The 22,637-nt window shown below is 35.2% G+C and overlaps 1 protein-coding gene across 3 annotated transcripts; it reads right to left on the bottom strand.

Annotated features, from left to right (window-relative positions):
• Positions 1 to 1,827: 1,827 nt before the first annotated feature.
• Positions 1,828 to 22,478, bottom strand: LOC117934225. 3 transcript variants are annotated; one of them, XM_034855882.1, is made up of 5 exons: positions 22,353 to 22,478; positions 15,282 to 15,385; positions 12,996 to 13,359; positions 4,172 to 4,360; positions 1,828 to 2,199 (listed from the first exon to the last, which is right to left on the bottom strand). In XM_034855882.1, the coding sequence occupies exons 3-5, from the start codon at positions 13,239 to 13,241 to the stop codon at positions 2,116 to 2,118; spliced, it is 519 nt and encodes a 172-aa protein (XP_034711773.1). In that variant the 5' UTR covers positions 13,242 to 13,359; positions 15,282 to 15,385; positions 22,353 to 22,478; the 3' UTR covers positions 1,828 to 2,115. The 3 variants fall into 3 exon arrangements, with proteins under 3 accessions (XP_034711773.1, XP_034711774.1, XP_034711775.1); XM_034855883.1 differs by having other exon boundaries at positions 15,282 to 15,377; XM_034855884.1 differs by lacking the exon at positions 15,282 to 15,385.
• Positions 22,479 to 22,637: the final 159 nt, after the last annotated feature.

The raw sequence follows: 22,637 nt of genomic DNA, 5'->3' as shown, positions 1-22,637 counted from the left end.
AATAAATAGTGTATGCTAATTAATTGGGAAACATCGATATGCATAGCAAAAATTGTTCAATCCACCTTAAATTAGATTTGTAAACCTATAGGCATAATGATTAGGGAATATGAAAATTTAAGTCATCAACATCAAATTGTTAAAATTAACAATAAGGGAAGAATGTCAAGCTTTAATTATGAAATTTTTATAATTGAAAAACCTAAACTATATTGTTTCATTTCAGTTCCTTATAATAGCTAAGGGTGTCCACATAGAAGGATTGTAAAAGAGAAGTTGGTGTAAGGTAGAGAATTTTATACCATTCTATTATGAATCTTGGTTTTATTTCTTGAAGCAATTATTTAAATTTTCATGTCATTATTATGATTTCATGAAGTGTTTTAATGTACCATAGTGCTCTCAATTTATTGTATTAAAATGTTGCAATGACATTTGAAAATGTATTGGTACGAGGATTCATGGGTTTAATATTGAAAAAATGGTTCATGGTATGGTTGCATTACAAGAACGATACAAAATAATGACAAATAATATCCAGAGAATAGATTGTTTATGTAGGACCGTAGGTCATTGGGTGAAAGTCCCTAAAGCCCTCAAGGAAGACACTCTGATGTAGGTAGATGGGGTTGGTCTTGCCCTTGGGTTTTAGTTCCTAAAGATACAGGGTTGGTCTTGCCATTGGGTTGTAGTTCAAAAAGACACGAGGTTGATCTTGCTCTTGAGTATGAGTCTTAGAAGACACGGGGTATGATTTACCCTTGGGTGATAGTTGTAGAATAGTCATTATTATGACCAAGTATTTTTTGGAGCATTGATGTTTGACATGTACATTGGTGGAACTTAGCAGCTTATCAGGTGTGAGAGAATAGATGAGGCAAAGCAAAGATGAAACCATCAACAATATGCATATGTGTTTGACATTATCGCATATTTGCTAATGATTATAAATTGTTTATTATGCATGCTATTATATCTTTAATTTAAGGTTTTTTAAGAATATGCATAGGATGATTATAAACTTTCCTGTTGTGTTGTGAACTTACCCTATCCCTTCCATCTTTAGATGCAAGTTAGAAGACATTAGCTGAGGTTAATGCTTGAACATTGCTTTTGTGTTGATTGGATGCTGTTTTGTTCACGTTGAAAGTGTTTTGAGGTTTTTGATTTTGTATCATACAAAGACTAAGAGCTCATTGAACGGTAATTTTAGGAAGTGTTTCTAACATTTTTAATACTTAAAATTTTTTATTATTCAAGTGTTTAAAATATTAGAAACGTTTTCTAGAATCACTATCAAACGCACTTTAAATCATTTTTTGAATGAATGATATAATGTATATTTGTTTTTATACACTTACAGTATGGGCCACCCTTAGTGAACCATGAGGCTTTGGTACGTAAAAAGTAATGTGGTACAAGTTTTCTTTTGTGAAACATATCATATTTTGTTAATTAATGGTTACAAAGTTTATCACAAGACCACATCCTCATTTTGCACAAAATCAATCATAAACTCAATATTTAAATTTTTTGTCGGGACATATCGTCATTTTACACAAAATCAGCCAAAAACTCAATATTTAAATTTTTTGTCTCCCCGGTTTTGGAAGCACTAATTTTGTAATCGAGTATTAATTAGCAAGTCTGAAAAAACTGCTATAACAAACTATTAAAAGAAAAAAAAATGGATGTTAAGTCGGTTGCCTTTTGTTTTTGTTTTTGGGTCATTTTTTGAATTATTTTATGTATATTTCTTGTCCAAAATTTTGATAGCATCCGGTGGTGGAGAGGGAGGTAGATGCATCCTAATCCTGAGTAAACTCATTCACAACTATAATTGAGAGCAGACATTGAAATGGTTTATATATTTGAAAATAATACAGGCATATTTGTTTATTATTCTACAATGGAGCTCCGATACTCCCATCTGCAACTTATGTCACCTCACCTCCTGTAAAATGATGTGCTAACACATCGTTACCACTTGCAACCATCTGATCTGATTCACTTTGAATGCCCGCCTCACTGCATCATGGGGGAAATAATCTTCCCCCCAAAAAATGGAAAAAAATACCAAAAACAATCTCCCAAACAAATTCTTTCTTAATTATGTCAGTTGGAACCACGTTTAACACTTTCTTCGACACGGGTGAGAGCATCTGTGAGCACATCAAGTGTCCAATCCTTCACATCTTCCTGCAGATAACAACCAAAGAATATGTCAAGAAATAAGCACTGGATTGCTCATGATGTACAATGGGGCAAAAAAAATGCCTGAGCAAGAAAATTAACGATCCAGCCAATGAATATTCAACCTTAATTAAGTTATTTAGACAGTGACCAGAGTTGTCCTAAACAGTATGAGTTCAATGCTACCTCGGGATGGGAAGAAAAAGTCATGGAAATTTCTCTTATTTTCTTCCGAGCAACATTCCCCAGCAAATTCTCAATTTAGATGGCAAGGACTTGGTTAATCATGCTAAATATTAGCACAGAAAATCTTTAGTGAACTGTAAGAAAGCTTAAGTCAGCACCATCAGTCATCAGAGTACAAAATTTCCTTCTTTATTTTTTATTTGGGAGCCAAGGAAAGATTTACTAGGCGACAACCAAAAAAAGCAGTGTACCCAATTCACAGGGAAGGGGATAAGAGCTATGGCCAGAAGGAGACGAAATCAAATGAGGACAGAGGAAAACATAAGAAATCAAACTCCCACCCAAATGCAATGACTGACAAAACAAACAAGGATTTGAGGAATATGTCCACTAGGGAAGACAAAGCTAGAACAACCTGGTTAAGGTTTCAGGTTCTTTTTTTCTTTTTCTTTTTTTAAAGCAAATAGAGATTAAGCCAAGCACACAGACTATACACCCTAAAAGACAAAATAAAAGATAAAGAGACATGGTTTCCATATTAAAACATTAGGTGGGAATATTTGGCACTCTATTGTTGATCAACACTGGAATGCATGTTACAGCTTGGCAGCTGGCTTATAACTATGCTAATTACAGACTGATGAATCCCATTGCTTACCCAAAACAGGATATGTTATAGATTTGAGCGAGGCATAAAAGAATAGATTATATAGTCACCTAATGGTTCTCCATTAAATGTGTTCATGGTAAACCAAAAACTAGATTACTCATGCACCAACTCAATGTATAGTTAATAGAAATTTGAAACTTTAAGAAAGGAGATTGAAAATGTCTCATTGCTCATCATGCAACATCATTGCAAACAAAATGTTGTAAAAATTTAAATTTATGAGAAAGAATTAGGGTCCTACAAATCAATATTATGTGAGAACCAACAGTTAAGATACCCAATAGAAAAATATTGTCCAAGAAAAGCAGAAGTAGAGACTTCAATAAAACTGGTTGAACTTTGATTTGCCAAACTATCATGGGAAGCAGATATTAAACTAGGCAGAAATTAGAATCACTTTTCCAAATTCTCATAAAAGTGTTTTTCACAGAAGCGCTATAGAAGAAAACACTTCTAGTAAAAACACTTCGACTACAAGCACTACCAAACAGGCTCTTCACCTCTTCTATACAAAGATTAAACAATTTGAAAATGCGTAAGTTTCTTACTAATTTTAGTTATATTTGATTTTCTTTTGTATTTGTTATGATAAAACCAATCATGAGAAAATTATTTTCCTCCGCATTTATTTTTCTTCCCTTAATACTTTCTTGGAACAAACATGGCCTAATGGAAGTTACCTAAGCAGTGCAGATATGTGCTTTCACATTTGAAAGCAATTAGGACATACTCAAGCATCCCGTGGAAACTGAATGGGTTTGCTGTTGCACATATAACATTCTAAGTAAAATTCCAGCAGCCAGATTAGAGCCATTGGAAAATTGGTAGATGTAACTGCTATTTACCATTGTTCAAAGTTTCAGCATCCAGAATAGGGCCATAAGAAAATTGGTAGCTATTACCACTTTTCACCAGTGTTCAATGGCAATATCAATTTCATCCATCAACTCTAATTTCCCTACTTCAATGAATTTCTATCCTCAAATGCTATGCAAAACACAATCTAGCTTTCAATTTCTCTGGAACCTTTTACTCTACCATCAACAGGACAAAGAAATAATAATTTTGGCCACACAACAGATATTCAAATAAAGTAATAAGAAATTTCCCACTATGCCTCACCATGTGCAATGGTTCTCCAGTTCTGATTCTTGCGTTATGACGAGAAAACTTAGATTCAAAAGGAGTCCTTGGCCTCACTTCTTGGATTGCATCCCACTCCTCACGAGTCAGCATCCTTACAGTCCCTTGACCAGCAGGAGCATTCTTTATTTTGCGCTCGACCATCTCTTCAGATTTTGAGTCATCGTACTGCCAGTATACAAGACCAATTACATTAACCATGAAATAACAATATATATATATATATATGTATGTGTGTATATATATAGTAATGAGAGTGTATATTCAATTGCTTAAAAAGGGAAAATCCCAGTACACACGAAATATAGAGAGAGAGCCACCGAAGTAAGGCAGAAAACATAAAAAAGGCTAGCAATAAGGGTGCATTTGGTATGTAGGAATAGGACTAGGAATGGAGGTGAATCAGAATACCATATGAAAGAAACGAGTCAAAATCCTTATGAGAGTGAGTGGGTTTTGGTTCCCATGATAATAATTTTTTTATTCTCATTCTCATTTCTAATAAGTAATCCAACCATAGTAATAAATAGGAAATGGAATGAAGTTTTCTTTCTCAATCCATATTCCCATGTACAACACACCCTAAAAGAAAATAAAAGTGAAATAATTCTGATTCAGCCCATGTTGCAAACTGTGAGGGAAAACCTAAGCAAATTCAATGTGAAAGAAGGCATATCATGATCAGAAACAGAACATGAAACCACCAAAACAGAAGTCCTATTTCCACTTGATTTAGAGTTTCCTTTTCTTCCTCCTATTGGTATGAGAAAAGGATGTGAGGAACTTCTCTATTCCACATCAAATATTCACCTAGAGTGCCATTTTGGCATTTTTCTTTTTCTTTTCTTCTCTTTCTTTGGGTGCTACACACCAAGTGGTGGGGGGAAAGTCCTCGACTCCCTAGCTTATGTTTATAGTTGCCCCAAAAATATGCCAATGGATCAGTCTATTTTTTTTTTGATAAGTAATAGCAATTGTATAAAGAAAGCCTGAATTACACCTGACAGTATACACGGAGTATACAAGGCAACTAGGCTAAAGGCAGAGAAAAAACAAAAAAACCCTTACTTACAACCCAACCAATCAATGAAATCGAAAATGGACCATGAAGCACAATTTACATGCACCCTAACCCAATCTGAGAACATGTACAAAAAAGACCGTAAAATAGCTTGATCCGCTAATTCAGAATCTTCAAAGATTCTTCTATTTCTTTCCTTCCATAACGTCCAAAATAAGCATAGAGGGGCTGTATTCCACGCATTTTTTCTTTTCTTTCCAACAAAGGTGCCGTTCCAACCAAGAATGGTTTCCTTGATAGAATTGGGCAAAACCTAATGAACACCAAAAAGAGCAAAAATAAGGTGCCAAATCATAGTTGCCTTGGGACAATGAATAAGCACATGATTAGCTGATTCTTCATCCGCTTTACACAAATAGCACCTACTTGGTAAGGCCCAACCCCTCCTTTTTAATTGATCCATAGTTAGAATTCTTCCCCAAATAGCCTCCTAAGCAAAAAAAACTGACTCTCTTTGGAACCCAAGGATTCCAAACTAAGCTTGAAGGGAACTCTCTACCAATGCAAGGAGCTAGGGAAGAGAAGAAAGATTTAACTGTAAAGATATCTTTCTTTGAAACCCTCCAATACATGACATCCTCAATCCCCCTTCTAAGCGCATGGCCATGTAACCTTCTGAAAAAAAATTTCACATCTTCCATCTCCCAATCATTGTTGAATCTTGTGAAAACAAGGTTCCAACAACCCAAATTCCCGGACTGATCCCATAACTGAGCTACCCAAGCATCCTTGGATAAGGCAAGATTGTACAACCTTGGAAAAGCCACATCCAAAGAATCTTATCCACACCATCTATCCTTCCAAAAACGCACTCTACTACCATCCCCCACCTTAAAAGCCACCCTTTTGTTGAACTCCAACCACCCTTTCCTAATCATCTTCCAAAGCCCCACTCCATGACTCTCCCTTGAATCACCAGAGCACCAACCTCCATCTTCCTTCCCAAATTTCCTTACAATCACTTGTTTCCATAAAGAATCTTGTTCCGAAGCAAATCTCCAACACCATTTTCCAGGAAGGGCCTTATTCAATCTAGAAATATTTTTGATACCTAAGCCCCCATCCTTTTTCTCCATGCAAACAATGGACCAATTTACCAAATGCGGCTTACTTTGAGAAACTCCTCCCCCCCAAAGGAAGTCTCTTTGAATCTTTTCCAGCCTTAGGCTCACCTTGCGGGGAATGATAAATAAGGACATAAAGTAAATTGGAAGGCTAGAGAGAGTGCTCTTTACCAAAGTCAACCTTCCTCCTTTGGACAAATACTGTCTCTTCCACAAAGCGAGCTGCTTTTGAAATCCCTCCTCCACTACATCCCAAACTCGGGATGATTTGAAAGCAGCTCCCAAAGGCAGCCCTAAATAACAAGAGGGAAGAGAACCCACTTTACAGCCCAAAACCCTAGCCAAGTCCTCAAAATTAGGAACCACCCCCACTGGAATCAGTTCGCTTTTGTGAAGATTGATTTTTAGCCCAGAAATTGCTTCGAACCACATAAAAACCCAACTTAAGACATCCACATGCTCCTTGCTTGCATCACAAAAGACTAGTGTGTCATCAACAAATAAAAGATGAGAAACAACCACACCCTCGCCTCCTCTCCCACCAGCCATGAAACCCTCAAGATAGCCTCCTTGTAGAGCCCTCTTCAATATAGAAGACAACGCCTCCATTGCTATAATGAAAAGGAAAGGAGAAAGATGATCTCCTTGTCTTAGGCCTCTAGAACTTTGGAAAAAGCCTATTCGAGAACCATTGAGCAAAATTGAGAAACGGATTGAAGAAATACACCACCTCATCCAATTCACTCATTTAGTCCCAAACCCCATCTTATCCAAGATTGCTAATAAAAAGCCCCAATTCACATGATCCTACGCTTTTTCAATATCCACCTTGCAGATAATTCCACCCTTTGCACTTTTTAGTCTTGAATCTAAGGCCTCATTTGCTATAAGGACAGCATCCAAAATTTGTCTACCTTCCACAAAGGCATGTTGGGAGTTCGAAATGACATTTCCCACCACTCTTTTCAATCTATTAGCCAGAACTTTAGCTAGAATCTTGTAAAGACTCCCTGTGAGTGTTTAGCTAGGTTGGCAATTCCGGACAAAATTCCTAAGTGTCCCCTAACTCGGCTTTCCTATTCCTATTCGGACTACTTGACTTTGAAGACTAAGACTTTGCTAAGAGGCCGAGGTATGTAGTCGAGTGTCTGGTGATTGGATGTGAATCAACCCGGTTTTTAATCTTTAAATGTGTTAGAAAGTTGGGAAAAATGGTTTTTGGTGCAAGGCTTTCATTCCTCTATTTCTGGATCAATCCAAGTGTAAGGGTGGATCTATCCAACTAATGTTTTTTTGATCAAATCTCAGCCATTAGATTAAGGGTTTCTTTTTACACTTTAAAAACCAATCTTCTCTCATTTTCTGGGTAGAGAGACTGCTGAAAACGTGGGGAAAGCAGCCACACTCTAAGTGTTCTTCATTTTCTCATTTTTGCTTTCCTAATTTGGGGTTTTTGATTGCAAAGAAAATCCACTTCTCTTAATGTTTTCCAAACTAGTTTTTAATGGATTTTCTTGAGCAACAAATGGGTTGATTCCTTCCTTCCTTCATATCTCAATCTCTCATTCTATTTGGGTTTGTGCAAAAACCCATTTTCTTCTTGTGTGGATTCAAGAAGAGGCCGAGATTGAGCTTGGTGCGGACTCCAAGTGTGCTCCAAAAGGAGAAGCTGAAAATGAAGGTACTAGTCAAGTATTCCGGGAAGGATTGGTTAGCTTGAGCTAGGTAAAACCTTGTACTCAGTTTTTATTCTTCATAGTGGAGTTTTCAATCGGTGATAGGCCCGTGGTTTTTTATCTCTTCAGAGGTTTTCCACGTTAAAAATTCGGTGTTCATTGTCTCTTTCTCTCACTCTATATTTTGATTTATTTTTTAGGAGTGTTGAAGCATTTGCATGTGTTCTGCATTTATAAATTGTTGGGAGAGTGTTGATGCATACATTATTGCTTGTGGATGTTTTGCTTTGTTGAAAAGTTATTGGAAGAAAAATTTCTTGACATTAAGATAATCTAAGGTTAGGTAATCTTTGTTGGGAGAATTTTTAAATTGTTCTATAACACCTATTCACCCCCCTCTAGGTATAGTTCATTATTGAGATTCACATTTTCACTCCCCACTAGGCTTATAGGATGAAAATCCTTCAAATCATCTGTACCCCCTTTCTTAGGAATGAGAACAATAAAAGTGGAATTTAAGCTTCTCTCAAAACGACCAGAACTGTGAAATTCAGCAAAAAAAGCTCATAACTTCGTGCTTGACTATATCCCAGCAAAATTGACAAAACGCCAAAGTAAACCCATTTGGTCTAGGGGCTTTATCCCCATTCAAACCAAAGACTGCAGCCTGGACCTCTTCCACCGAAAAAGACATCCTCAAGAAGCCCCGCCTGGACACTATCCAAGGAAGAGAAAGACAACCCCGAAATACTTGGTCTCCAGTCCCCTTTTTCTAAGAAAATATTTTGGAATGCATTAACCACCCCCTCCTTTATCTCAGTTTCCTCAGTTAACTTCCTACTATCCACTGTAATAGAAGAAAGAAAATTCTTTCTTCTTCGAGCATTAGCCATCTTGTGAAAAAACTTTGAATCTTTATCACCTTCTTTCAACCCCAATTCTCTTGACTTTTGCCTCCAAGATATCTCTTCCAAGACTGCCCACTTACTTAACTCCTCCACTGCCCTTCTTCTAGCCTCACTATCCTCTAAAGAGAGACCACAGTCTCTTTCCTTGGCGTCCCAGAAACCAATCTGACTAAGAGCAGCGTTTTTATTCAAAGAGACATTACCAAATACCTCTCTCTTCCAGACTTTCAGATCCTGCTTCAGAGCCTTTAGCTTGCAAGCAAGAATGTGACTGTAGGATCCGCTGAAATTGTAGCAAGACCACCACTTCCTGACCAAGTCTTTGAAGCCCTCCACTTTTAACCACATATTTTCGAAGCGAAAAGGGGTTGTTCTGCCTCTAATTCCTCCTCCATCCAACAAAATGGGAGCATGGTCAGAAATGGGTTTAGGCAACAAGCTTTGAGAAAGGTTGGAAAAGTGGCTCTCCCATTCCTCTGAGACCAAAAAACGATCGAGTCTAGAAGCCGATCTGTTATTTAAACCTCCACACCAAGTGTAAGAACCTCCAACCAGAGGTAGATCCCTCAACTGCAACTCATCAATTAACTCTGAAAAACGCCTCATTGCCGAAGACATATTCAGACAATTTCTCCTTTCACTGGGAAGCCTAATCACATTGAAATCACCACCAATACACCAAGGATCATTCCACAAACCCCTAATATCCACAAGTTCAGACCAAAGCAATTCTCTCTCAAAATAATGGACTGGCCCATAAACACCGGTAAAAATCCAAATGAAATTGTCATCGCAATTTTTGAACCGACATGATATGGAATACTGCCTTGTTTCCATCTCAAGAAGTTCCAACACTCTGCAATCCCAGAAAACTAAGATGCCCCCTCCTTGCCCTCTGGAGTGCACACTTCCCCAATTTACGAATCTACCAAAACCCAAACTTCTCACTACCGAATCCGACATGAGTTTGCATTTTGTTTCCTGCAAACAAACTAGGTCTGCCCTTTGAATCCTTAAGAAGGCCTTCACTACCCTTCTTTTATCCTTATCATTTATTCCCCTGACATTCCAAGAGAGAATTCTAATTAACATCAACACTTCTTGAACATTCCCCAACGAATTTCCCGCTCCTTTTTCCTAAATCCGAGGGGGACCCATACTTAATGGAACACTCTAACTTTCGTAGCTCTCTCTCGACTTTGGATCTAAGTAAAGAATTCTTTTTTCCTCCTTGCACATAAATTTTGCCCCTTTTTCTACACTCTAAACTTCGAAACATAGTCAAGATTTCATTTTCGAAGCCATCCACTGGCAACCCCACGAATCTACTAAAAGAAAGCAATCTTCCAAAAGTCTCGTCTGAGAAAGTGCCTTCGGTTGCACCTTCCTTGTTTTCGTTGTCTTCGAGACGCCTTAGATGGGAAGACCACTGTACCTCCGAGCCATCTAATTGGACAATACACAAAGGCCCTGGCTCCACGGCATCCCCATCCATCGAAAAGCTTCTCGAGTCCTCCTAACAGACCAATGGACCTAAGCCGTTTCCGCCGGAGGGCAAAGAAAAAGAAGGAGTAGAAGAGAAAAACCTGACCCCCTCGAGAGAAAGGACTGAGGGAATCTGGCCTGTAAAGCGAGCGGCCTCCTCCAACAACGCGTCATTCGTGACGGCTGAACCCAAAGCGTCAAAAACCTGAGGATTTCGCTGGTCAAGAACGAGCCTAACATCTTCCATAAAGAGTTGGGGCTTGCGAAGTGTGCCTTCCATTCTCTGCGAGACCCTTTCAACAGATGGAAGGGATTGGGCCACTCCTTCTAACCTCCTAAATGAGCCCTCAGAGCCCACTAAGGCCCCTTGGGCTTTAGTCAGGCAACTCAGCTCAAAACTTAACTCTGGATTTGGGCCCATCCCAATGCCATGGCCCAAATTCTTCTTCTGGACAAAAGCCCCTAAAGGCCTCTCCTTCACCCTTGGACTAGCTCCTTGCTGATGGGCCTTTTCACCACCCGAGGAAAGGCCCAACTCTGTCTCTTCAATCAGAGACTCAGAGCCATCCCTTTGCGGTGCAGAAACAGAAGACCCGGGCTGCATCATATCACCAGCTCCCTCCTCTGCTCCAGCTGCAACACGCAATCTATACCTTTTCCTTTTGAGAAAGTGGCCAACTCTACTCTCACCCTCGCGCGTGAATGACACTCCAAGTCATCCCCAACCTTCAGCTTACGACCACCTCTGCTTGGTTCCACTACCGATACCCTAGGGGACATCTCCCACCATAGAGGAATAGAAAAACAGCGCTCTTGCACCACAACCTGCAAGCTATTGGGCGTGCTGTCGCCATTTATTCTCACCAAAATCCTCGCCCATTTTAAATTTAGAGACCCAGCAGTATCTTTATCAACCGCTACAAAACTCCCACAAGCATTGCCAAACTGTTTAAAAAAATCATTGTCCCAAAGAAAGAGGGAAAGGCCTAACAGTCTTACCCACACTTCTCCCACCTCCGCACCTTCTCTAACATAGCCAGCCTCAGGGACCCATTTATCTAGCCAAAGTCTTTTCCTCCTGTAAAAACAAGGTCCTTCTGAGAGAATCCGCTCCGCCTCCGAACAGAGTTCAAACTCGAAAAGAATGAGAGACTCTCCAAGAAAAGCAAGATGAATCTCCCCCTTCAATCTCCAAAAGGCCTTGGCCCAAATTCTTAGGGAAGACAGTGAAATGGGCTCACCCTCTCCCCATTTCCCCACAAGACAGTGTCTTAAATCCTGTAGTTTGCTGAAGGAATTTATCCCCCCAATTTGGAGCCACACTTTCTCTTCTGTTCCCCTGCGGCCAAGCTTAGCTGCTTCGGCATACGACAAACCTCTAACAGTACTATTAGTCAAACCTTGAGAGGAGACGACCATTTCAAGAACTTCAGGACTAACAGTAGGGGGCACAATCCCAAGACTTCTGAGTTTATTGGCCAGCAAGACCCAACCTCCCACCATCCCACTTCCTTCAGGAAACACAAGGGAAAACCTTCTTCCTTCTGTAGAGCGGACCGAGCAAAGTAAAAAACGTCCTGCTGTATTCTTCCTTAGTGCCAGACAAAAACTTCTTCCTCCTTCTAACCATGTCTTAGAGTCCTTCTTCCTGTCGGCAATGTTGCAAAATTCCTCTACCCCTTCTAGTAACTGGGACAAACTTTTAGCGCCAAATTTAATCCACTCCACAAAACCTCTTCCTCTCTCCGTGATCGTACCCACTAGCCTCCCTCCAGCTTGATCAATCGAAATCTCAAAAGATTTTGATTCAATCGCGAACCAACACTTGCTTTCGGACACCTTCATCTTCCAAGTGATTCTCATTTTATCCGTCATCCTCAAAGAATAGATTCATTCAGAAGCAGTGTATGGAATCCTAAGGCATCTCATAGGTACTATAAGTATGGGAGTACTCTACAGAAGAAGTTACAACTCCAACCTTGATGTTGTATGTTTTTCGAAGTCAGACTAGACAGGATCTTCAACTGACAGGAGATCTACTAGTGGGTACCGTACCAATGGATCAGTCTATCTCACTGTTAATTTTCAAACTTTCAATTAGATTTATATGAAAATTTGTTAGGTATCCAGAAACTGAAGCTTTTATGGCCTATAGGAAGGAGTCAATAAAATCATGCTTACTGATGAATCAATCTAAATCATCACCACAAGCATACCATATGATCATCATCTTGTCCAGGTAACTACAAGAATTAAGATGAAATATAATTGAACTCCTAAACTGAATAACATATTTGCAAACAATGTTGCAAGCACTTCAAAGTTCCAGGACCATATGGTTTAACCTGACTTCTTTAGTTAAAGCAACAAAAAATAGACATAAAAATACCATCCATGAGAAGCAAGTGATAGAAAGATCCCAAGGAAACCATATACTCAATTAGGCAACAGCTAAGCTTCAATTGAAACATGAAAATAAGATCACAAAGTACACAAAATACACAAGTAACAAAGAAAAAATAAATAAAAAGAACAAAAAAGATACTACATTTTTAATGGATAATAGAAAATGATATGGATTGACCATACCATCATGAAGAGCTTTGCAATGACTGCAACTCCAACAGCAGCTATGGTCATTGGCCAAGTGGCTGTGTCAAGGAATTTTTGTGATTCAGGAACTTCTACATAGAACTGATCCTTTTTAGGGTCTCTCCTTTTTCTTATTTTTTCCATACCAGCTATCTTTCTCTTCAAAGTGTCAGTAGGGCCATCATGTGATAAAGTGTTTAATTGTCTCTGAAATACGAATACTCTTCGGGCAACCCCAGACATGATGGGGCTGGGGAAGTGGTCCTCTAGTCCCAACTTATTGCTTCCAGAATAGGAACTAGTTGGATTAGGATAGAATGTAGCTTATAATGAGAACTAACGTTGCCTGAATGATATCAACCTGCACCACAACCAAGCCACCAAAGGCATTTAAAATACAATCCCCCCATACACTAATCCAATCTGAATCACAAAAATTATTGAACAGCAAAAAGAAAATATCAATTAGATGATAGGGAGAGAGTTCAGACAACAAAAAGAAGAACATCAATTAGATACCTGAACCAATTTATTTTATATAAATATCCAATTTCAAGATCATCTATTATAAAAATTTAAACTTAAAAAAAAGAAAAAAAAAAAAGAAAAAAGAAAAGAGAAAGCCTCTACTCATGTGTATTGATACTTAGTTGCATGGGGTAACTACTAAACAAAATTTTCCAAAATTGGTGCAAAGGAATGTGAGAAAAAACTAAAAATTATTACGCAAAAAAGCATGTCCTTATGATCAAAGTTTTATTTCAAGGATGAGGTTTTGGCCATCAAATTAAGCTCAACTCAAGCCTAAATGATCACTTGTAAGCTACTTTCTTTAATGTTTTCTTAATAGGACCACTATAAGAAAACGTGAGATAACCATCACTAGAAAGATACCATCTACACACTCCATTATGTGATAGCTGACATAACTAGACTTCAAAGTAAGCTTTGAAAGGCAAACCACATACATCAAAGCTGCATTAAGAAGGTATCAAAGACACAAACCACAGTAGGAACCCAAACTTGCAGTTGATTCACAAAACAAATCCATTAAAGTAAAAAATACAAACTCTCTTGCATTACATTTTAGCTTGTCAATTGCAGTTCCATGTTTTTATTTTTTGATATTTAGGGGGAGCATTCTTATACAACATGTTGATTGGCTTGTAATAGAGTATTTTTCAACTATCACCAGCCCAAGATTCCTTAAAAAGATAAAGACAACATGCCATATTGATGCAATCCCAAAAGATGCCATCTTAGCTTTCCCAAAGAACCCCTTATGTACCATTTTTCCTGTTAATCCCCCAAGAAAGGAACCTTTTCTTCAACATATAAAACACAAGATTTATGTACAATTTGTGCTAATAATGGCATATTTCAGTTGATGAAAAAAAAAAAGAAATAACTTATTAGTTCTTCTGACTGAAGGAATTAATTTTGTTTTTCTTTCTAAAACAGAATTAAGGAATACTCATGGTAATCATTCAAGCTGACAATTATGGGTTTTGGCCTGTCTCTAGCAGAATACCATCTGTAGTAGCAATACTTCAATCTCCTAACCATGCCAGCACCCAAAACCTAGTAAGGGCCAACCATCTTTACTTTTTCCCTTTCATAAGAATTAAGAACACTTGACCCACCATCCAATACATTGGTTTAAACTCAGAAAAGCATTTTCTGATCTTATTTCAGAAATGATAGTTGTTCTCATCATTTTCCCTTCCCAAATTGTCTAGAACTGAGATTGAAAATAAATTACCAAACCTAGAAAACTGCAAATACATTTCCACAATAACTAAAACCATTCTGTAACTTCAAAATAAAATTTCATACGTGTATTTGCCTATTTGGTCCTTTCAATATCATAAAGATTAGCAAAAGTGATCAAATTCCAATTAATCAATGCTTCAAAACCATAGTCATTTTTACATCTTCAATTCATAGTTATTTCCCAACAATGCCAAATCAAATCCCAATCAATCAAAACTTCAAATTCACAGCTGCCCTCAAAAGTATTAGGTTGATCGTTGATATATTCAATGTATGAAGAACTGATCCACGAAATTATTTTAAAAATATCCAAACAAATAAGTTCCATTTAATTGAAAACAAAAATTAAAAGTTTGCTGGCAGAGATGGAGATGGAGATAAAGATGGGCAAGGTTTTTGGTTGGTGGAGAGGTGGATTTGGGTTTCAAGCATAATAGATTCAATTAAGCAGAATAACATCATCTAAATCAACTGTAAGTAATTCAATATAGAAAATCATAGGAAAATCACCTGATTCAACTGATCAATGGAGGAATTGCTCCCTCTGTTGTATCCTTCTAGGGCTAAAATCAGTCATGTGGGTTCTCAGCTCTTATCCCTACAAAACTACAAAACTAGACAAAGAAACAATGTTATATAAAGAGAGACTTAGGGCATATAATTTCCATTTGAATCTCAGAAAGAAGGGAGTAAGAGGAAAGAAAATAAGAGGGAAAGGCACAAGGACAAAACACCAGAAAAATAAAAAAAAAGTTTAAAGTTAATAATTATTTTTATCATTTTTCTCTGATATACAAAAAAATAAAAAAAAATAAAAATGCATTACTTTGGACTTGCTTTGATTCCAAAAAACTAAAGAAAGAAAGAAAATCCTATGAAAAATATTTTTCTCAAAATTTTAAAAATTAAATAAAATTAAAATTAGTTAATAATTCATATATTTTTAAATTATTTAACCTTTATGTAAAACACTTAAAATAAATGAAATAAGTTCAAAGTAGCATATAAAATAATTTATTGATTTTAAATTTATTTTTTAAATTTTTCCTTCATTTTTTTCCTTTTACTTTCCTCTTTATTTCTTTCCCTATTATTCTTTTTTCAAATTTGCTAGAACCAAACATACTCTTAAGTTTCTTAAATATTTCACATTCAATTTTATTTTGATCCCCTATATGGATAATACACATTGTAGTTGATGGACCTAATTCTAATTGTTAATATAAATTCAAGACATTATCCTATGTCTAACTACTTAGACTATCCTTAATTACAAAAAGATAAAAGAAGATAGCTCTTCTTTTTTATGATTTTAGTTATAAACATAAAAAACAAAAAAATAAAAAAATAAAACTAGAATTTCATTTTTAATATCAATTAAAAGAAATAGTGGAATTAGATTTTCTAAAAATAAAAATAAAAAAAATTCTATTTGTTGAAATTCTTTTTCTTTAGAAAGAGTTCAAGATAAGGTGAAAGTGAGGTGCTCACTCACGATCGTCACTCTTAATGAAAGGGGGTCTAGGGGGCCTCCCCTGGGAACCAAAAGATAAGAATATAACCTCTTGTTCTTCTCCCTCCAATAAGTGAGTGAGCACCGGGTGGTGCACACGAACGCTTAAGAAAGGGAGTTTACTAAAGTAGAGTTATAGAGTTGCTATTCTTTTCTTGTCTTAAATTTACTTTTTATTCTTCCTCTTCTTCTCGTCCCGCCATTCAGGATGAATGGAGTAAGGGACGCCCTTAGGAAAAGCGAGAGTCTCCGTTGTGAGGTTAGGTCCGGCTCTACCGAAATTTGAATGCCGTAGCTTAGCTGCCAAGGTAAATAAAGTATCCGTGAACGAGTCAAGCTAAGCAAGGGGGCGGGGGTACCTATATCTACCCAGCCAGGTGTGAAAGCAAGCTACCCTCGCCTACCTCCCATCTATATCTATAGGCAGCAATGGTAAGAGCTGGTAAGCATAGTAACTGTATCAGCGGCTGGGGCCGGTGCTCCGCGTAAACTACTAGCAAGTGCTCGGATTCTTCTGATGGCCTAAGTAGGTACAACAAAAGCTACTAGTATGGGCGCAATATGCGATTGGAAGCTCTTCTTTGGCAGGTTTCAGGATTTGCTAATCCGATCTTGAGAAGATTTTGTTTGAATAAGAGTAATATATATTTATAATCTATTAAAACAAAATAATATGTCAAAATAAAATTGAAGTATAATGGAGATAGGATTCTAGTGGATGAATCTTCAAAGGACATATGTACCACAACCAAGGATTAAAATTTCGGATTTTGTCAGCAAAATATCGCCAAGATATCGAATATCGGTGGTGTCCGACATGATATTGGGCATCGATTATCGATCAGTGGGAATTTCGGCAAAATATCGGTAATATCAGCGAAATATTGACGATATATCGGTTTTGAGGCGAAATAATCAAGCGTGGAGTAACGCGCGGAGCAGCGGAGGAAGCCTGTCAAAATATTGAAGATATATCGACGAATATATCGAATATATCGTATATCGGGAAATATCGGAGATTTTTTCGAAAGTTTTTTTTTTATTTAAATATTTATCCTTTTTTATTTTTTAATTATTCATTTTTAATTTATTTTTTATTTTAAATCTATATTATCATTTTATTTTATATTGTCTTTTTATTTTAACCTACTTTTTATATTTATCTCATTAATGCTATTTTAAAAAATTACTATCACTTCATTCTTAATTTATTTTTATTTATCCGTTTAATTTTATTTAATTTTAAATGTTTTTATTTTAAAATATTAAAAATATAATTTTACTCAAAAATTGCTACAATATAAAAAAATTAATAAAGTCCTAATATTTTATAAATTAAAATTAATTTGATAAGATAAATTATTAATAATTTTAATTATTTAGATAAATTAATGTTAATAGAAAAATTGTCATCATATATTTGTAATAAATTTTTAGAAATCAAATCTCAAATAAAATATTTCATATAAATCAATTTAATTTTTTATTTAAAATATAATAAAATATGTTTTAATAAAAGTATTTTTTGGTTTTTAAAATAAATGAATATAAATATATTAAAGGAATTTATGCTAATTTTTTTTATAAAAATTTGATAAATATTATCTTTAATTGTACTTATATCAATTACACTTACAAAATAACTTTAATATATATATATATGTGTGTGTGTGTGTGTGTGTGTGTGTGTGTGTGTATGTATGTATGTATATATATTCTTATTTATTTTATCACTTTTTGGAGTTTTTTCAAGTATTCTCGTGAATTTTGAATAATTTTTGCCTCATTGATATTTTTGTCAAAATATCCACCGATATTTCTCCGATATATCCGATATATCCGTAAAATCCAAGTACCGATATATCCATATTTACCAATATTTTAAACTTGACCACAACAAACAAACGAAACTAGTTGATTTAATCAAAAGGAATTCTTTTTTTTTTACTGAACAGTTATGGATGGCTTGATAATTTCAATTATCAAAATAACTAGTTCTTATCTTATTTTCTTGGAAATTACTTGACCATAGTAGATCTATGATTCATATCAGAATCAAGTCCCATTTTTGGTGTAATTCTTTATCCTTGCTCTATGGATATAAATGTTTGTAATAATAATTATAATTTTCATTTTATGTCTCTTCATAAATATCTTACAAGCACCTTAGGGCTTTGTTATGGAAATTTTTTGTTTCTCTTGTAACAAATTGGCTAAAATATGACTAAAGTGGTGCTTGTTTTTTTGACTTAATTCTAAATAGAACTTAATTTAACTTAAAACTAAATAATGCAATGCTTAATCGTGTTAAGTATTAAGTTGTTTGTTTTTTTAATATTTTATTTCTATTAAACATTAAATTATTTGTTTTTTATATGTTATTTTCAACATCTTAATGTATTAAGAAAAATAATTTCCATATTAATTCTTAATTAACCAAAATTAATTTAACATTTTTCTAAATTTTTTAAAATAATAGAAATTATTATAATAAATAATTTATCATTATTATCCTTGCAAAAAATAATTTTTATTTTTATTTTATATAATTAAAACAAAATATTTAAAATTAATAATTTGAAAAGTAATAGATTAATAAAACCTAAATCAAATTAAAGAAAAAACAGAACAATTGAATTATATATTTTCAAATATCTAAAGACATCACATTTTATGCAAATATCTAAACATCACATTTGTAATATCAACACATGAAAAGTATGTCTAGCTCAATACAAAATAGAGATAGATTATGCCCAATTTCTTCTTGTATCTCTTGATAGGTAGAATAAAATGAAAAACTCAACAAATATATACCAAATTCAAAAGGGACCATCACCAATCAACTAGAGTTGCAACCTTATCGACAAATGTGAATAGGCAATCAACAAACTAAAAGTTCAAAGTTATCTCAAAGAAGTCAGATTTTGCAAGAGAGGAAAAACAACTAAAAATATTAAAGTCTATTGACTTCCTCATGAAGCTATCATCAAGGACGAAAAAATAGTGAAATATCAGCGATATTTCATCAAAATTTCGTGTGTCAACTTGTATGGAATGGTATGGAAATGTCAACTTGTCGATTTTTCGATCATTTTTCAACATTTTTGGCAATATTTCGATGTATATTGATATTTTCACCAATTTTTTAGGAAATTCTAGATATTTTTGGTCAGTCAATGCACTTGACTCGATCAAGCAGCCTACCGCTCATGAGGTATTTGCTAGGCCAAAGCTCAATCAAACTAAAAAATTGGTTTGTCTTGCAAATGGGGGGATCTAAACCCAAGACAAAAAGGTCATATCCATCGCCGGCTTCCATTGGGCTAATTGGCCCTTAATTATAAATGTGCACATAAATATATAAATGTTTTTTTTTATAGGTAAATAAGAATTTTAGTAGAAGAAAGAATACGAAGAAAAAGGACAAAAAGGCGTGAAGACTCAAAAACCTGCTACCACACCCTACTGTGAGCCTACCCAATCCACAAAGTCTAACAACGATAAATACATATATGCGGAAGTGCTTTATAAAAAAATATTAAAAGAATATTTTAATAAATAATGTAATTCTAATTATTTTATTTTTAAATTTAATTTAATTGATTACCAAAATATAAAAACTATCATAATAATTTTTTAATAGCTCTTTATATATATATATATATTAATTAAATATAAAAAATATAAGTATTAATTTTTTTTTTATACATATATCATTAGTTATTTTATATCATTGAATTCATTTGAATTAAATAAGTCATAATTTTAATATTAAATATATTTTAAAGTTAAACACATTATAATCAAATATCACAATATCATTTTCGAATAATATTTAATATAACTTAATAATGAATGTACATTTACAAATTTCATATTTCTTATCGCCCTCATATTATTGTCAAATGTAACAAATTATATCATACATGTATCAAATTTTTTAACAAAACAATTTCAAAATGTCTATTATTACTTCTTATATTATTTTTTAAAGTTTTTCCTAACATTTTTATAAGTTTTAAACAATTTTTGTCCCACCGACATTTTGTGTCAAAATATCCACCAATATATCCATAAAATCACGTTACCGATATATCCATTAAAATTTATATTTTTATCCTTGGCTGTCATAAAGGATTGAGGTTTCAAATTTTAAGGGAACTTTTATCGAATTTAACATTATCACAATAAAATTCCAAAACCTTGAGCTAAAACCAATAAAATTTTTGAGTTTGATTACAGCAATGCAAGTAGCAACTATCAGTGCACCAGCAAACTAAACTCAACATGCTAACAGAACATATCTACTATCTACACATGGGAGATCATGGGTGATCAAAGATCTGCAGCTTGCAATTTCAGTCCTTGGAAAAAGGGCCCAGAGCCAAAAATGAAATGAATAGTGGCATTGATATTAAACTCAAACAAGAGAACTCACCACAGTCAACTTTGGATCAGTTAAAATTTATCATAGCAAAATCCCAAGAACCTAGATAAACAGCATTCATGTGAAGCAATTTTGAAATTCCAAGAACTTATGACTGTTTCCATTTTCAAAATCCAATTTTAATTTATTTATTTATTTATTTTTAAAGAAATTTTCATTCCCTAAAAAATTTCTACCTGATACTGTTTCCTCCTAATCTTCTGTTTATTCTTACCTTTACTTTCTTTTTCATTGTCAGTAACTCTAATTCCCATTTCACAAGGTTATAAAACCAAAGCCCCATCTTGCTGTGATTTGACTTAAGGTAGCAACCTTAAGGTTATTCTACAGTAGGTTTGATATTGAAGGAAAGGTTTTGAAGCTAGTGGCACAATTTATGCAACCATGACTTGAGGCTATAATCTCATAATGCAACAATAATAGATTGTGCCACAGAGAAGGATCCATATAATTAGTTCTCTCCTTTGGTTTGCTGTGAGTACCCACAAACTCTCACCAAGCTTTTCTTGTGGTAAGTCTTATAAGTAGATTTTTTCCTCAGTATGTGTCACTGATTTGACAAGTTGGTTTGTGGCTGCCAAATGCCTAGAAGTGAAAGGGAGAGGTTATATACATTGCCTGGGGGAACTTGTGTTTTAGTGACCTAGAGAAGAAACCATAGAAATAATGTGCTTGTGGGGTACTGGTGGTTCTAGGAAGAGGTCTGGGATCGGTCTTTGAAGTGGGGCTACTGATTTTCTAGGCATAGGGAGATAAGACCAACCCAGATTCTCATACTTATTCCTCCTTGTGCTCCTACCACATTTAATGACAAAAGGTAATATCCAGCTCTGAACATCCAAAGCCAGAAACAGAGACCTACATCTGTGTGCGTGTGTGAGGGGGTTGTGGGTGGGGTGGGGACGGTGGTCATCTTCAGAGGTGGTAGAGATAGTGCACCATGTTCAGAGTCTTGGACCTAAATGGACCAACCATTGAACCACATCCTAAACAGAGTGGGATTCTGCATAACTACTACTTTCCTGTTTACCAAACAATTCTATGTTCTAAAGAGGAAAAAAAAACAAAAATAAGTGGAGAAAGATAACAAAATGTTGACTAGCAAAATGTTGACGAGAGGGCTATTCTCAAGAAAATAATATGACAGAGCATAAACCGAATCATTCTAGAGCTACAAACATAGTAATTAAATCACTCGGATTGCAGTAAGCTCTTAATACACTAATAACACAATTAAGGAGAAGCAAACCCAGATATCACAGAATATAAATGGCGGGTTTTGATTCTTTTCTGAATAGTTGGCCGGCCACTCTATTTCCTCTTTGCCTTTTATGAAAACCCAGATATCACAGGGGAAAAGTATCGAACAGGTGATGCTCAACACATGAAACCGAAAATATACCATGATTCATAGCAAGAAAATGCGCTCCAAAGAAAGCACCCTAATCGATTAGACCAAAATGGAATCGTGGAGTCCGGGGTCTAGAAAAATTTTCTGGAATTATTTTCCGTCAAAACAAGCAGAACCCAAAACCCGGAATTTCTTGGATGAGAAATCCAGATGAGAAGTCTAGGTGAGAAGACCTAAATAAAGAGAGAAAATGGAGAAAAAATCTACCTGAGAAAGTTGGAAAAGCCGCAGCAGCGGGCGTGAGGATGAAGGTATTCAGATCTTCATATCGTCGTGAGGCGGTTGAGGGTGAGGGTGCCACATGCAGATCGTGTTTTTGAGGTTTCCTAATATTACTTTCACGGTATTTCGGCTTGTTCGATTTAATTAAATAATAATAATAAATAAATAAATTATTATCTAACGTCTAAAAATAAATTATTTATAATAAAAAATTAAGAAAAATAAGCTTTTTCAATCGGTCCGTGGATGATGCACCGTACACCCCCTACT

This window comes from Vitis riparia, chromosome 16 (assembly GCF_004353265.1).
Source record: "Vitis riparia cultivar Riparia Gloire de Montpellier isolate 1030 chromosome 16, EGFV_Vit.rip_1.0, whole genome shotgun sequence".
Classification (NCBI taxonomy): domain Eukaryota; kingdom Viridiplantae; phylum Streptophyta; class Magnoliopsida; order Vitales; family Vitaceae; genus Vitis; species Vitis riparia.
Note: the sequence above shows the minus strand (reverse complement) of the source record. Positions and strands in the feature narration are given on the sequence as shown.

Excerpts from the sequence above, each read along its gene's own strand:
- LOC117934225 (XM_034855882.1), bottom strand. The coding sequence starts at position 13,241 with ATGTCTGGGGTTGCCCGAAGAGTATTCGTATTTCAGAGACAATTAAAC. Across the intron at positions 4,361-12,995 it reads TTGCAAAGCTCTTCATGATG|TACGATGACTCAAAATCTGA; the intron begins GTATGGTCAATC and ends GTATACTGGCAG. Across the intron at positions 2,200-4,171 it reads CTGGAGAACCATTGCACATG|GAAGATGTGAAGGATTGGAC; the intron begins GTGAGGCATAGT and ends TGTTATCTGCAG.